Genomic DNA, 17,369 nt, shown 5'->3' with positions numbered 1-17,369 from the left:
GTAATTGTGTAAACAGTAAAACAAAGGGAAACCAGTTCCACCGCTGAGGTCATGTTGCGATCCCAAATTGGTCGCGACAGTATCAACAGCGCTTCAAGACATCGAGACGCGATTAATCAACAATCAATTCCACAAATCTTGAACAGGCACTTCCTCAACCAATCAATTATTATGTCTTTCCCTATTCCCGGAGGGTTATTGATGGAGATTGTGGCAAGAAGTTCAAATTGACTTGAATAGAAGATCCACCTTAACATATTCAAATGACTTAATTATTTTTGTATCAAAAGAGTAATATTTAAGCTGTAACTGTTCATCTCGCGTCTCATGTCCATCTTTTAATTTCTCGACGACGTCCTTCGGCCCGGTTGGGTACCATTAGTAAACCAACGACGACAGGCTTGTGCAAGGTCGGGGAACCCGGGGAAAGCAAAGCGCGGCGATCGATGCGGCGCCAAGGGAACGTCGGGAAGAAGGAGCGCGAGAAGATGGACGACTACCGAAGCTCTGGCATGAGCAACACGTGCGGCCGCTAAGGGCAGCAATGCTGCTGGTGAGCTGGAGCTTGATCCCATCTGAATTTGGGCGAGCAGCGGCGTACACCCGGGACTGGTTGCCAGCCAATCGCTAATATTTTTGGCTTTTGTGACACCTCAAACAATAACAAAAACAAGACTGATAATGGCTTTTGATGGCAAAATAATTTATTTACTGATCTACAACTACGAAACACGGCGCGTATTGACCCTGATTCACTGCAACACTCGAGCTGAACGTCAGCGGCTTTTTTTTACGTGGTGTTCACCATTCACAGCGCAAACTGTGTTGAGACGCAAACTTTCATCTACCTACTGCGACCATTCATTTCGTACAGTTCATACCATGCAAATCCAGTCCATACTTTGTTGGAGTGCGAGGCGTCTTAACTCGTCTGACTTGCAACGTGTTGGCATTTCTTTCCCTCCTAGTCGACGTGACAAGCCAAGAATCACTGCCTAATCTTTATCTTCCACGCAAAAGCTCTGCTGATCTCAAATCCAAAGCGATGCAACGCCGCCATCTACATGGATCTGTTAGTCATTGCTGTGGTTAAAAAAAAACAAAAAACTGAATTTGTCTTCCACATCTACTCACTAAAAAAAAGGTACTTGACGAATATATACGTCGTGGCAGTAAGCGGTTGGATTCCAGTTGCCAAACATAAAGGTCCACGGCGGTAGATGAGTCGACAGCTCTCTGGCTTCCACGTTCAACTATTAGAAATGTAGTCCGCCCCAGGCAAAACCCAAATCTGAAAGTGGACATGGGGCCCTTTTTATCGTCGGTCACACATTACAATACTTTTGCTGACATGAGAAACAAAAGGTTGCACGTCAGATCCAGATGTAAATCTCTAGAAGACTGAGGCCCAAACTTCGTTTGACCGCGTCTACTTCTTCCCGCGTCCTAGTTTGACACCGTCCCATTTGCGTTTGGTGCCCTAGAAAGCCTGCGTGGGCGCCGCATGTGGGCGTGCATTAAAATGATATGTGTACAGTTTGTGTTCTTCAGCCGTGGATGAACAATATTCTTCCAGTACTCCTAATGGTGCTATTACAGCAGGCAGCCGGGTCTATTATTAATAGTAAATGACACAGTCTCTCTCGTAAAGGTCTTAATATTGATCTTCCCCCACCAAGCCCGCACCCTGAGACAGATCCTCATGATGATGATGCGCGTCCGTGTTGTTCTCGACGACGGCGTAATCGAGACCAGACGCGTATTTACGACGGCCGAGCCGTCACAGCGACAGGAGACCGCCGTGAGCCAGACTCGGAGATTAAAGGGGGATTGTTTTGGGAACGGCCGGCCTAATATTCCTGACGTCCGACCAATAAAAAGTCTCCCGTCACTCCCTTAATGTCTGAACTCGGGAGATAAATTCAGCAGGGCTCTGGCAATCTACGCTATTGGTGACGCGCTGCTTTCGAAGCGGCTTCGCCGAGAACATCGCTGATCGTTTAATCAGCGCTGCTCGCACTCGATGGAGCACCATGTTCCCCACGTAACCCAATGACTTGCAAAAACGTTGGCCGAGCAGTTCTGCACCTCTCGGTGAGACAGAACAAGATCTGTTGTGCTATAAAGCCGGTCGTCACTGGCTCTTTTGTTTTTCCTCAAATCAGGATATATGTTGTTTATTTTGAGGTAAAGAGTGTGAAAATATCAGGGGGACTAGGGGTGCTCTGCTGGCAAAACTTATTAGTGAAAAGTGTTTTGTTTCACTTTTTGAGGTCCTGATGTGTGTCAAACATTCAGTTTCCCCGGACAGATAGTTTGAGTTTTTGACCCAAAATGTGCACAAATCTGTGTGGTGGGGAAATGGAGGCGCTATGCTGGCAAAAGAAAGCAAGCAAGCTCTTTGGTGCGGCTGAAACCAAATCTGCTCAGTTTTTCAACTGCAAGCATAATTTCAAAATATCCTATTCAATTTCACTGATTTTGACCCAAAATGTGCAAACTACAGAAAGTAGCAGCAAAGCCTTGAAACACTCACATGAGCCGTACAGCTGGTCATGAATAGCTTATGAAAATCAGGACGGATTTTGTGGATTTTCACCAAAAAAAAAAAAAAAAAAAAAAAAAAAAAAAGAAAGAAAGAAAGTGAAAATCCGTGAAGAAATACAGCCACTATGCTGGCAAATAAAAGAGCAGACCACCAGTTCTGCTGTACAGATTGTTGTTTATTTCTACAAATCCGGATGGTTGATTCTCACCCAAAGTGTGCGGAAAATCAGTGAAAAATTTGGTGTGCAACGCTGGCCAAAGATGAAGCAGACACTTGACATGCTGACTTATGCTGTACAGATGGTCATGACCTGATTATTTAAGGAAATCACAGTTGACTTTGCTAATTTCGACCCAAAATGTGGGAAAATAGGGGATGAATTACGGCCACAACGTTGGCAAAAGAAGAGCAAATCCCTTAATGTGGCTCAAAACCAGAAGTTCTGCTGTAAAGGTGGTTGTTTATTTCTGAAAATTGGGTGATTTTGACCGCAAATGTGAGAAAATCTGCAGAAAAACAGGGGCACTATGCTGGCAAAAGTAGAGGAAGGCAACTGTTTTGTTGGCTCAAAATAATCTGTTGCACTTCCCGCTTGTTGTGACAGGGTTGTTGTTTTCAGTTTGGTCATTTTGACCGATAATGTGACTAAATGTGCACGGGGAACAAAAAGTGCACAATGATGGTGAAATGACGTCCGCAACGGGAGGCGATCGCTTAGCTCCTAACGATGTTTTGTTGATTTTGACCAAAAATGCACAAAAATATGTACCCCCCCAAAAAAAAATTTTTTTTAAATGCTGTGATATCCAAAGCTATGCAAAATACGGTAATACATATGAATATACAGTTGGTCATGGCTGCTTAAAACCCAGCAGCTCAATGCTGGCAAAAAAAAAAGACGAGAAGGCGCTTGAGGCAGCTCAAAAAAAAAAAAGTAGCTCCACTTTACAAACTTCACCAATAATTTTTGAAAAAAATAAAATTAAAATAAAAAGATTGTGGAAAATACTGTAGGTGGGCTGTGCCGGCCAAACAAGAAAAAAGTTGAGAAAAAGAAAGGAAAAAAAAAGGAGATGAGATGGTCACGTATGAATTGTGTAAGTGGGTCTGTTTTTGTTTTTGATGCTTTTGAACACACAAAACAGCCCCAAAATATGAAAAATATATTTATGCTATAATTTCTGGCAAAAAAAAAAAAAAAAAAGAGGAGCATGGCTAAAACAAAACATATTGCTGTAAAGCTCGGCACAACAGGATTGTTTTATACACTTAAGCTTGATTTTGTCAATTTTGACCTCAAGTTTGACAAAACCGATGTTTTGCTGACGAAAGACGAATAAAAAGCCTTTGGGGGGGAGAAAAAATAAAAAAATAAAAAATAAAAAAGTCTTCCCGGCTTTACAGTTAGTAATGACTGGACTATTGTTTTTGAATCTTGCTGATTTCTGACCAAAAATGTGCAAAAATCAGTCATGAAGGTTACTAGTTCCAACATTTGCATTGTGGGGTTATCCGAGTTCACTTCATCTCCACCTCTCTTCAACAACATGAGCATTTTTCATTTTTCCAGCAGGCGGACTGAAGTGTGTCCAGACAGACAGCGGAAGGTCAAAACTGCTTTCCATCTGCTGAGGGAAACCCGCTAGCGTCCTCTGCCGGTGGCGAGCGTCAAGCACGCATGCAAATGTGGGAACCGAAGAGTCGGCCGAGCTTGTGGCCCTCAGACGTTTCGAGCGTTCGGCGCATCATCTGCAGCAGTGTAGAACTACGTGCAGAAAATGCACACGCATCAATTGATTATGATTCACATGCTGGTTTGGGTCGAAACGTCACAAAATCGGCTTGAACGTTGATCACTGTTTTCCGAAGTCTAAGTCAAACTTTGGTGCGCTAGTAGGACAGCTACACGCGTCACTAGTGAGGCAAAACTGTGCACGAGTTGAAATCTGTGTGCTACTAGAATTCTAATAGTTAACATCTAACACTTCACGACCAATTACTAGTCGTGCGCAGATGTCAACTCGTGCATAGTTTTGCCTCACTGGTAATGTGTAGTCGTTCTTCGAGGAAGCCAACGTTTGTACGACGGCGAGAAGAAACTTTACTAGTAAGACACAGTCGTTCCACTGCTGCACCCTCGTCATTCTACCAGCGCTCGGAATTGTCTTACAAATGAGGACGAAGAGCGACAAAAAAGTCAAAAACATTCCATATTTACACGAGTAAAGTGTTTTTAGGCCTTACAGGCCAACATTTTCAAATCATTTCATTTCCTCCCTTCAATCAGCAGATGTTCTTCTTGTGAACGCTGGAGGCGCACGTGTCAATTAAAAGAGGAGCCAGCGGGCGATTTGCCGTCCGTTGACAACTACATGGACAAAAAAAGGATGACTAGTACTGTAACTAGTACTCCTGTTGATCGCTACCAAAGGCAACTGCGCTTGTCAATTGGGAACGTCCGAGAACAATCGGAATAAATATACAACCCAAAATAGCTGCGATTTTATTTATACCACTGAGGCTATTTCTGACAAAAGAAGGCGAGAGGTGGCTGTTTTGAGTCATTTTTCATGAAATTCAACACTTGGCCTCCCTTTTCCAAGACGCCCATGTGATATAAACCACTGCTATTTTGGTTTCCAATTCAAAAAGCTGCAGTCGTAATGCATTTTTTTTTTTTTTTTTTGCCCATCTTCAACGTAAAGACAAGCGTCTGTGTTCGAAATAACCCCGGCAAAGTGCGTGTTCTCGCTTTGACGCTCCCGCCGGCTCCTTCGCACCATCTCCATCTGTAGCGCAGTGCTGGCATGGACCGAATCACAAATACTCCGCTACTGTGCTCCAGTGGATTGGTCCAGGAATCTGTACTTGACTCGAGTACCTTTTTTTTTCCCCGTTTTTTTTTTTCCCCGTTTTTTTTTTTTCCTTTCACTTTTAATCTCTAAATTTCAAAACAGATCTGTACTTTCTACTTTGTCAAAATATTCTGCCACTGCGGATTTAGACGCGATGCAAAAACAAAAACAGAAAAGACATGAATAGAAAGTAAAATTGTATTTGTGTGTAATTGCCAGTATAAAAAAAAAAAAAATCATTTTTACCTGTGCACTTATGTACATTTCTGAATGTACGAAGTTAAATCAGTATTTCTACTTTTACCGGTCTTTTTTTTAAATGAATTTTTTTACAGTCTGTACTACTCGAGTACTTTTGACACCTTTGCTGTTGTGTCAGCGCACGCTTGTTTCGCCCACGTCGACGTGCTCGACTACAGCGGATAGAAAAAGTCTACACACCCCCTGTTCACGTGCCAGGTCCTTTTTTTTTTTTTTTTTTTTTTTCTTCTTCCTCATTTCAAAAACCGTGTCCGCCATTCATGTGGCCTATAACCTGTACAACTGAGTCAGTTTGGATTGATTCAAATAAGTTTCGATTGGTGTTGATTTCACAATATAAGAAGTGTTGCAATTCATGGTTCCATCAATGACAGTAAGTTGTCCAGTTCCTGAAGGAGCAAAGCAGCCTCACACCATCACACTACCACCACCATGTTTGACTGATGGTACGATGTTCTTTTTCTGAAATGCCGTGTTACATTTACAGCATACGTAACGAGATACACGCCTTCCAAAAAGTTGAACTTTTGTCTCGTTAGACCATAGAATATTCTTCCAAAAATCTTGGGAATCATTCAGATTTTTTTTTTTTCTTTCCAAAAGTAAGATGAGCCTTTAGTCTTTTTTTTGGTCAGCAAAGATTTTCGCCTTGCAACGCTTTTGGAACTCCTTGGAAATTTCTGTTTCTTTCAGTCTGTTCTTTATTGTTGAGTCATGAACACTGACCATAACTGAGGCAAGAGAGGCATGCAGTTCTTGAGATGTTATCCCGGGTTCCTTTATGAGCTCCTGGATGAGTCGTCACTCTGCTCTTGGGGTAATTTTTGTAGCTCGGCCACTCCTGGGAAGGTTCGCCACTCTTCCGTGTTTTCGCGATTTATGAATAACGGCTCTCACCGTCGATCGCTGGAGTCCTAAAGCTTTAGAAATGGCTTTGTAAACCTTTTCAGACATCAATTCCTCTATTTCTCGTCTGTTCTTGCATTTCTTTGACTCGTGGCATTTTGTTGTAGCTTTTTGAAATCTTTCAGTCAACTTCCTTTTGTCAAAGAGGTTCTATTTAAGTGATTTCTTGATTGAACAGGTCTGGAGGTCACCGGGTTTGGGTGTCATCGTTGCCCTAATAAATAAAATCAGCATTTAGAAACTGCAGTTAATGTTCACTTAGATGATCTTTGTCTTATAGTTACAATTGTTTGATGATCTTGAACATTAAAGTGGGGAAAGTGAGGCAAATTTTGAGGCAAATACTTTTGTCGCAGCACTGTAGCGTGTATCTAAATCTAGCAATGACTATTTTGATTGGCCAGACACGCGTCCCTTAAGCTTCAGCCTTGGCATTCAATTAGATTTACCATTTTATATTTAGCATCCTAATCTCAATCGCTGAAGGGAAAAACTCAATTTCCACTAGTCCGCATAAGCGTGTGTTACACGCACGACACTACACAAAGACACAAGCCGAGTGTCTTGCTCAAGGGGACCGCCAAGAACATCTTGGCCAAAAAAAAAAAAAAAAGGATAAGGTGATAAAGTCCTGGAACTGCCAAAACTGCAAAGTTTTGCCTCAATAACCTCCTACTCTTTTTGCCTGAGGTGCAGCGCTCACTGTTGGGAGGTATTATTTTAACGATATGTTTGCTATTGTCGTTGTATTTTGGACTGCATCATAAGGAACATTTGGACAGCGGAATCTTTACTCCAGGATTGTGAACTTTCGGAGGAGCCTCAAGTGGACTGTTTGGACCACAGGAACTAATGTGAAGCCTCTGCCTAGCCGCAATTCAGCATTTGCAGATTTTCTCCCCAAGACGTAGACATACATAAACTTGTTTATTCACACTTTTATGCTCAGGCCAAAGAAAGGTATTTCCCGCCATTTGGTGGAATCCGGGCGGTGTTGTTGTTAGGTTTAATTCATTGATAGTGTTTTTTTTTTCGTCTGCAACTGAGATGTCTTGTTTTTTGGGGGGGTTCCTTGAACACACCTCGCGCACAGTCAAAAGGAGAAGTACGTTCCTGCTTCTCTCCGGATGTCGCTGCTAATCGCCCGTCGAGTCTGTTGTGCTGTTATTTAGGATAGTATGCTCGCTAGCATTATTGATGGACCTCGTTGAAGTTGGTTTGTTTGTGTTGAATAATTTAACCATTGTAAACAGTTGTTTATGTGACATAGGTTCATGATTTTGTACATGCTACAAGCATGGTGTTGATGCTTTATGATCCTCTCCATTTTAAGTGATTTGCTGCCATCTTGTAGCATCTCCACACAAGCACAAACCCCTTTTGGGGTGGTGGTCAATTATTCATGACTTTTTGCTATTTATAGCAAGAGGCGTTCTGTTCTGGGGGTTGTACTTTCGAAAGGTCCGGGAACCTTTGGGGCAGGGTTGACAGCGCTACACGGACAGTATCTGATTGGAACCTGACAAGTCCCAAAGACTAGCATTTCTTGGAACTTTTAGCCGTAAATTAGGCTTAAGCCACACCGAGCGGTGCGGCTGAACGACATGGAGCTGGACAATCGCCACCGAATTCCGGTCGGCGACTGACCCTCGCACAGAGACACTGCGACAGGACGGGCGACCCAGGCAGTCGCCTAGGCCCCCGAGAGACGGCTGGCGAGGGCCTATGTCGATGACATAACAACGGCACTGCTTTCGACAGTGGAACGACAACGCGCAGAGAGACGGCTCACTATTGGTCCATATCAAGGAATGGAAAACTGAAAAACAGACTACTTCTGCGTTACGATATGGTTTGACTTTGGTACGAATTCGGGTTATGACATTCTCGTGTGTTTTGACTGTGAGAAAGTGATTTCTTTTTGAGAGAATGCACGTAAAATGACGGTGAACATTTTAGGCCGATATGTAATGTTTTAGGAACAGAACGCCATCGTAAACCGAGGACCCCCTTGTGTTTTCAGCTCGATCAGGTGTACCTAATGAAGCGAGAGTCGGTACCATCCGGGATGGAGTCGCGGCACTGGAGAAAATGAGCATCGAGCTCAAGGACACGGCGAGAAAAGGGCACGGGAGAGTGTTAGGAGGCGAGTTAAATAAACACATCGAGTTTAACTGGCTATGAGAAGGGGGAGAAAATAGACCTGTGTGAGATAGACGCGCATTAGCATTTAACCCCTTTGGTGCGCGGAGGGCCGCTCGCCCTGTCAACAGCTCCATCTCAATAATCAATCACACGGAGGCGAGCGGCGCAAACAGCTCGGGAAGGCAAATCCTCGGCTCGCTCCAAAAATAACCGGCCCGAGTGTTTGATTTGTGCTTTTCTCGTGTCCCGGAAAACAAGACGCTGTAGGAATTCTGCTTTCATGCCGCACAAGATGAAACATCTTCGCCGCGGTCGACGCTAAATCGGACTTTAAGTCCTGTTTGGAGCCCGCGGGGCCTCGATCGCAATATTAGGGACGAGTCGTCATCGAATGGCAGCCAACGCAAAACATGTTGCCCCGTGCGAGGATAATAATGCTCAGTGGGAGAGTGGCATTAATTGTATTAAAAAGGCCAAAGAGCATTCACATATATGTGTGATTCTGCACCCCATAAATTCTTCTATTATTACTATTATTTCACCTACTTTTTTTGTTGAACTTCTGCATTTCTAAACCAATTCAATATTCCGCAAAAAGTTCCTAATCATTCCCGTTCCGACTTGAAACTGTTCAGCTCATCCGGGACATCTTGGGAACTCATCTATCCATCCGTCCACCCACCCACAGAGGCGTCCATTCATTTATCTATCCATCATCCATTCATCCATCATTGCACCTGTTTATCTATCTAGCCCAGTATTTCTCAACCCTTGGGTCCGTGAAAATAAAGCATCTTATTAAAACGACGCTATGACATTTATAAAAACAGGATTATTTACTCAAATGTGACTGACCTTCACGTAGCAAAACTACAGCAGGAACTTCATAATCATCCATTGAGATTTCATACTTCTTAGCTTTTTTTTTTTTTTTTTTTAATTTTGTTACACACGGCCAGAAGGTACTGCCCAAAAATTCTGTTTTGTTCGATATTGATGAAAGCGACTGCATGAAACGCTGCTTGTTCCATACTTCTGGAAACAGCGCGTAAATATAATGTCGTTGTGTTATGCCAAGAAGCGACCGCACAAGTATGCGCTCTTGTTTTTGGCAGTTAACAACTGAAAGCTCCTATGTGCCTCAAAGAGTAATTCAAAGTCCATAATGCAATTTTAAATGCAGTTTCTATCACATCGCGCCCCTACCCTCCACATTGGGTGGGGCGCGAGGGTCCTCGGTGGGTCGACTCCCAAAAAGGCTGAGAACGACTGATCGATCCAAGCATCCATCTATTGATCAACGCGTCCATTCTGCTCATCCATTCATGCATCCTTCCATCCCCCAACCTTTGGGCGTTTGTGTGTTCACTTTAGGATTTCACTCGTTCACCCCGCGTGAACTTCAGCAGCAACAATCAATCAGAGTCAGGCCCATAACGGCAGCCATGCGTCTGTCAGTCTGTCTGCGGTGACCTCCGGCAAAAACACGCCGGAGACGGACACGCCCCCTCCACGACCGCGGTTACTACTGCTGCTGGTTCCGGTTCTGGAAGCTCCACACGGAACAGGCCCAGCTAGCGTCAACAACGCACCACCACCAGTATATTTAAAAAAAAATAATAATAATAATAAATACAATTTAAAAAAAATATATATTTTTTCTTAACACACATCACACGAGATCAATCGACTGCTAGAAGTGCGGAAACTAGACCAATCAAATAAATACGTCGGCCGGCTCACCTTGCTTGACACATTTGAAGCGGACCGGGTCCTTGCAGTGCTTGATGACGGCCAGCACGTCCCGGCCGGTGAGGCCGGCCACGGGCATGTCGTTGACCTCCAGCAGCAGCTCATCCTCGGCCAGTTTGCCGCTCTGGACGAGCCCCTTGCCCGCCTTCACCTCGCCCAAGTAGGGGAACTGGCCGAGCTCGGCGCCCCCCTTCAGCTCGAAGCCCAGCTCGCCGTCCTTGCCGCGACCGATGGCGGCTTCGTGGACTTTGTTGGTCCAGTGGTTCTTCTTCTTGAGGCTTTTCGACATCGTCGCGAGGGGCGACGCGCTTCGCCGCCGACCGGCCGCGTTCACCACCGCCGCCTCGTGCCCGCCTCGCCGCAGCTGGGCGACATCACCGACTCGCGCCGGGAGCTGCGACCGCCCTGCGTGGCGCCGAGTCGGGCGAGAGGCTGCGGCGCGTCGCGGTGCTTCCTTCGGCGGGGGACGGGACGGAAACGATTCCGCGGTCCAGACGCCACAGACGCGGGAGACAAACAGTGGCGCGTAACCCGGATGTGAAAGCCGAAGGAGGGGAGAGATGGATGCCTCTGCTTCGGTCTTCTCTTCGGAAGAGGAAGGGGAGGGCAGGGGAGGGGAGGGGACGCGACGCGACGCTCCCACTACTCGGACTGCCAGGGGCGCCGCCCCCCTCGGCCACGGTGGAGAGGGAGGAGTCCACGAACGCACCACGGGCCAAACGCCATTCACATTGGGAACTTTTGTATTTTGTGATGATAAAAAATGTTCTTGTCAAAAGATAAACACAAAATATATATGAGTCATGGGCAGTGAAAGAGTAAGTCATTTTCTTGGGACACCCTGCATATTATCATCATTATTATGAGTTGCAGTAGTAGTAGGATTGCTAATATTAATAACTATGACTGCTTTTATTATTATTATTTTTCTTATTATTGGACACATTCACTCTTCTACTACTAATCATCATTCTCATCATAACCATAATCATAATAATGACATAGTTTGTCATCGATACTTGTCTCATGAGATAGATTAAAGAAAATAAAAGTACATTTAAGATAATTTACTGGCTTAAAAGAAAACCTTAGTCCAAAGCAAAACAATTGATAATCTGAAGTCAAAGTGTATGCTAATTATTTTTTGGGGGGGAGATACCGGGAACAATTACATATATCAATGATCATTATTATTACATCATATATTATTGATTTAAATATATGATTTTTTTTAAAATATATTTTTTGAGGGCATTGCATTTCTGAGCCTCAAGGGGCCAAATGTGCATGAACTCCACTTTCCTATGACAGCCATTTCCTGTTCTATGACTGTCGTACCGCATTTTCCAGTGTACCTAATGAAGTGTCCAGAGCATATACTGTATGTACAAATACCGTTTGCTTGAATTAAAGGGGGAAAAGTATGATGGATCAGTCAAAGTAATGACAGTATTGTACCTCACTTTCTTATGAAGCTCCATTTCCGGTTCTATGGTTATCATTACATTTTCAAGTGTCCAGTGAGTTTAAATGTTTGAAGAGAAATTCATTCTTTCATTTCATGTTGTCAATGGGGCCAAATGTTGCGTGAAATGATGCGGTTGTGTGTGTTATTAGAGGCTTAGACGTCACACTGAATCATAATAACAGGACCCCGAAGGCAGCACGTGTGCATTAAAACTGATTTGTGTCCTCAATATGACTTGGCAGCCTTTTTAAAGTTGGGCTTTTATTTGAAATTTGAATACTCTGAGGGGAAACAAGAGTTTGTGATCTAATGTTAGGCAAGCGCACTGCCAGCATGACTGATTCTGAAGGCACTGGGCAGATTACGTTGTCATGGCAACACATGAAGGCTGAAATTGGATTGGACAAAAGAAACTAACGTAAACATAGAGGCCGACAGCAAAAAATCCGCACGTAAAAGAATGAATACAATTTCATGGTATAAATATGATGTAGAATTTAGGTTTTGAAGGTTGGCCACTGCTTGCTTAGTGGCTATTAAGTGTGAGTTTGTGCATTTTGACCAAAGAATGTCAGGAACCTTTGATTAAGAAACTTGTGAACTGTTTTAAATTGAGAAACCACAGCGTCGAATGTCTCCTTTAAAACTTCACCAGTCGGGCAGTGCAATCGTCAACTTGCCCTTCTTGTAACATGTTTCATGTTGTACATCGTGACAACACTTTCAGGCCAGAGAATGACAAACCCTTTTTGTAGACATCATTTTTTAATGTCTGGTTCTCCGAGTCAAACTCGCATGTAATATTCATTGTTGCTAGTCAAGAGCGGCGCCGTCGCATCCGCTACCGCGCTCCGGAATGACGACTGTGCACGTGTGTGTTTGTTACCTGACAGTTTTCAAACGTATTTTATCCTTGAATGATTCCCACCGGCTTGTTGATATTGAATGTCTTCGCGTAATTGAAGATTAACACTGCGTTTAAATATAGGAAAATGGTAAAGTATACTAAAATAAGGATTCAATTTAAAATAAAATAAAATAAATAAGACTTTGGAAAAGATGAAATGGAAAATAAAAGTGTACTTAAAAGTTAAATATAACTGAACTGTACTTGATAAATATACTGTACCTGATTATATTACAAAAAAAAATAAAAAAAAAATTATAAGCCACTATAACATTAGGCAAAGTTTGAACATCAATTCAGTGACTCTTTCATGTACCACTTGTGGCACTTGTACCACACTTTGAGAACCACTGCCCTTATGTAACTGGAACAACAAACAAAGGGGAAATTAACATGATATATCATAGTCTGTAGTGTACATATAATGCTTAACATCCTTTTCTCGGGTTTGCAAGATCATCTGGGATGGAAATGCACATAATGTGTCAATCAGATATGAATACTGCATTTCTCATTCATATTTGATATGAAAAGAAGCTTTGCTCTGATTGGCTGTATTTTATATATTGCTGGCTGTCATTCTGATAGCTGGGTTTTACGAGCAAAAAAGTGCTGGATGTTACGTAGTAGAACTTTAGAATGTCACTAGTAGCACGTATTTGGCAACTAGTGCATAGTTTTGCCTCACTAGTAACTACTACCTAACTAAGCCACTAGTATGCCAGCTGCAGCTAGGTTACGCGCAGACCGACAATTTGTATTCCACTCTACCACTGCTAAATATTTACGCATGGTGTCTTAACCAGAGCACACAAATACCCTACTGATAATCGGGTGTAAATTAAGCGTTTCTTTCCCTCCAACTTTGCAATTAAAGTCAGCAAAGGCCCGATTGTTGGATGTCTCTAAAAGATAATGAGCTATTATCCTGTGGTGTGGGATGGGTTAAGAGTGATTTTTCTTCCCTAATCTGCTGCGAAAACAATCGAGACCCATGATCGTTCATGGTGAACCTGTTCAATATTTACGATAGCAAATCCTTATGTCTGTAGTCAACGCTGAGCCCATTGCCATGTATTCCACCGTACACCTTCCAACTGTGTAGGTCCTAAATTTTAAGTGGAGTACACGCATACTGATAATCGGGGATTTTTCTCGATATTTGTCACTTCCAACTTTAGCTCTTTCAAAATATCCATAACACAGTTTCGATCAAATTGTACTTTTTGGCTCTACAGTGGCCGCTTTTGGCCAATTGAAACATGAAAACTATATATATATTTTTTTAAATCCCTGGCAACGAGTTTCATTTTGAGTCAACCACAAGTACAAAATGAGAATTGCTGTAGGCCACAACTCACGTCCAGACGCTCACACACAAGACGAACTCGTGTCACTCACTGGGCCACACCCCTTAAAGGTACACATGCAACACTGAAATACTACAGTCCTGATTACACTTTACAAAACCCGTTTAGTTTATTATATTTTGACATAATATGGTTTTATTTTCCTTCATTAAAAACAGTTTTGGTAGATGGCATTTCAATTGACTTCAACGAGGAACATTGATTGCTGTTTTGAAGCCACGGTCTAATCCTGTTTTATTTGATGTCTGTCTTGCATCACAAGTCACCTCTTTCATAAGTTAAACAAGTTGGTCATTTAAAAAAAAAAAAAAAAAAGACGAGAGTTTCTCTCGATGGTAGATGTCGCTGGAGTCGGGGCTCTTTTTGCTTTGCATCTGTGGTCAGTAAGCAGCTGCGTGTTTGGAGAGCATCGTGCACATCCCTTTTTCCCTCCTTCAATCCACACCTTGGCTTTGATGCGCACGTTTTGATCTGCCTTGCAGGAATGAAGGGATTAGCATAATGATTGTGCACTTAGCTTTACACGTCACAGAATAGGGCCCTAAAAATAGGCCGCCTCCTCTTGCCTGATCATTGTGCTTAAACACAAGGGGCTGCGAACAGTTCCTTTTTGATTATTTCGATGTTCGACTTGTGACATATGGATCAGGAAATGCGTGGAAATATGAATTCCCTTCCACTGTAGGAGAAACTAATTAGGTGTTTCATTACAAAAAAAAAAAAATGTCACTGTAATTGAACTCTGCAGACTATATTGAAGTGTAGTTGTTCCTTATGCCACTGGATGGAGACATAATAGATATTAATTGAGATGTGGAGTGCAGAACTGAAGTCTACTTAAAAGTAATTATCACTTGTCTGAATCCTATACATATGTGGCAATATGCCAACTTATTTTGCTTATGCCCAAAATTCTTTATGGTGAAAAAAAGTTGATGGAATGACTGCACTAGTTTAAACACGTATGTGGCAACCACTAAAATGTAACATTTCAACCTCAGGGGTTAAAAAAAAAGAAAGAAAGAAAAAAAGCATAGTATAAAGTTTCTTTTTATGACTTTTGCACTTTTTCAAATCTCTGAAGCTTTACCAATATTTTCTTTTGGTAAGTAACTGCAATTTTTTTCCCCCCATCTGCATGCCCCCCAAAACATAGGCCAAAATTCATTAGTAGGATTTTTTTTTTTTTTTTAACGAATGGCCAAGTAATTGAAGTATCTCGTTGAAGCCCTAGACGAGGTATCCAGGTCTTTTTATCCGTTGGTCTTATAATACTCTTGGTGCGCAGGCTCGCTCTAGTGGCACGTGAACAATCACCAAATTAAATGTTCCAATTGGGCATAATTTTATCGTGGTGTAACCTCTTTTTTTTTTTTTTTTTTTAATCCACTACAGTACATTTGTTAAGTACAGTTCAGTTGTATTAACTTTAAAATTCAACACATTTAAAAGCAATCACTATTAAAGTTTTGTTCAAACTGCATATAAAACCACTTTACCAATGAAGTCGTGTCGCTGTGTAAAACAAAACCAAAATAAAATCATTTGGAAATCCTTTTAAACCTGTCATCAATGGAATTCACTACAGAGATAAGATATTTAATGTTCAAACCGATGAACGTTGTTTTCTTTTTTTGGGGTTGCAAATATTCTCTCATTTTGAATTTGGTGCCTGCAACAGGTTCCCAAAAAGTTGGGATAGTTGAAGAATGCAAAAAAAAAAAAAAAAAAAAAAAAAAAACGAAATAAAACAAATAAACTGTTTGGCACATTCCGCAGGGGAACAGGTTAATTTGAAACAAACAAATAAAATACAAAAACAAAAAGCCAAGCCTGCTATGCTACTGTATTTCATTGTGGTTCACCAAATGGTGGTACTTGGAGAGCTAAGACTTATTTGATGTAGCTGGTGTCAAAAGCTTGAACGCCATTGTTCTACTGCATCACAGTGACTGTTGTTTTCCATAATGGTGTGTTCCATCCAGTCAGACAACTGGCAAGTCATAAATGCCTCCCAAAATCAGATTACTCAATTACTTGCGAAAAACTATGTTTGAAAAGTTCTTTTTTTTTTTTTTTTTTTTTTTTTTAAGGCTACAAATGCATTTCGCTTTATTCTGAGAAGTCTGGCACCAAGGTCTGCAAATTTTATCTTGTTAAAAACAATTTGTTGGCTCGGTCTGGCAGCTTTCCCCCCTCAATACAAGGGAACATACTGGAGTTTCAGTAAGTACCCAAATTCAATATTTTAAAATTGGGAAAATTCTGACTTCCTCGTAGTCTTGAATGCAGCACAAGTCACCTGGTATGACTCTTTGCACTCATTTTTCCAATTATCCCTTGCAAATATTACTCAACAGTTCAGTCAATGTTTTGTTGACCACAAAAATAAATGGGAAAAGTTTGTTGCATAAGTTGCCATGGTTTCACCACAGCAGCTCTTTTATTAGCAAAAAAATCATGGAGATTAGTCCACAGATGAGTCCCCATCCGATGGAAAATCTACAGCTGCGGGGTGGGCGTGCGTGCGTGTGTGTGTGTGTGCGTGCGTGCGCGCGTGTGTGTGGGATATGTAACATGAAACCATCACCGAGATCTCGGCCGTGTACGCCACACACACACCGTCTACGTGCGCTTCTGCTTTTGTGTGCTACAAAGACATCCTTCCTTTCAAAGCTTCGTCCTTCAATCGGGAATGTTGCTCGTCGTCGTTAGCGTCTTTTCGGTCGCTTAGAAAAATACAACTTTGAAAGAGGAGGATGACACCAAGAGGAATGAAGTCCCTTTGTTTTGATATTGTGCATACTCTCTCTCACTCACACACACGCACACACAAAAAAAAAAAAAACACACATTCACAGGCTTTTGGTCTCGAGCACACATGCAAACCGGCTGAAAAGGTTCAAATGGCTCTCACAGTATGTCAGAGGGGAATTTGGCCTGTGGAGCAAGTTGGTCGTACTTGGTTTGTCCAAGGAGGGAAAAAAAGTATATGTGTGTATATGTGTGTGTGTGTATATATATATATATATATATATATATATATATATATATATATATATATATATATATATATAAAAAGACTGCAGGTTAGATGGTAACAACATCTAGCACATGAAGCTAACATCTAAGTCAACAGAAGGAAACTAAGGCATGC

General features: G+C 42.2%; 1 protein-coding gene across 5 annotated transcripts in view; it reads right to left on the bottom strand.

Moving 5' to 3' along the window:
- Window positions 1-11,048, bottom strand: part of LOC133402877 (membrane-associated guanylate kinase, WW and PDZ domain-containing protein 2-like) — a 99,749-nt gene extending 88,701 nt beyond the window's left edge. For all 5 annotated transcript variants that reach the window (XM_061677124.1, XM_061677126.1, XM_061677125.1 and 2 more), the window contains exon 1: window positions 10,459-11,048. In XM_061677124.1, coding sequence (XP_061533108.1) covers window positions 10,459-10,756 — 298 coding nt within the window. In that variant the 5' untranslated portion in view covers window positions 10,757-11,048. The remainder of the gene's footprint in view (window positions 1-10,458) is intronic.
- Window positions 11,049-17,369: the final 6,321 nt, after the last annotated feature.

Source organism: Phycodurus eques, chromosome 5 (assembly GCF_024500275.1).
Source record: "Phycodurus eques isolate BA_2022a chromosome 5, UOR_Pequ_1.1, whole genome shotgun sequence".
Classification (NCBI taxonomy): domain Eukaryota; kingdom Metazoa; phylum Chordata; class Actinopteri; order Syngnathiformes; family Syngnathidae; genus Phycodurus; species Phycodurus eques.
Note: the sequence above shows the minus strand (reverse complement) of the source record. Positions and strands in the feature narration are given on the sequence as shown.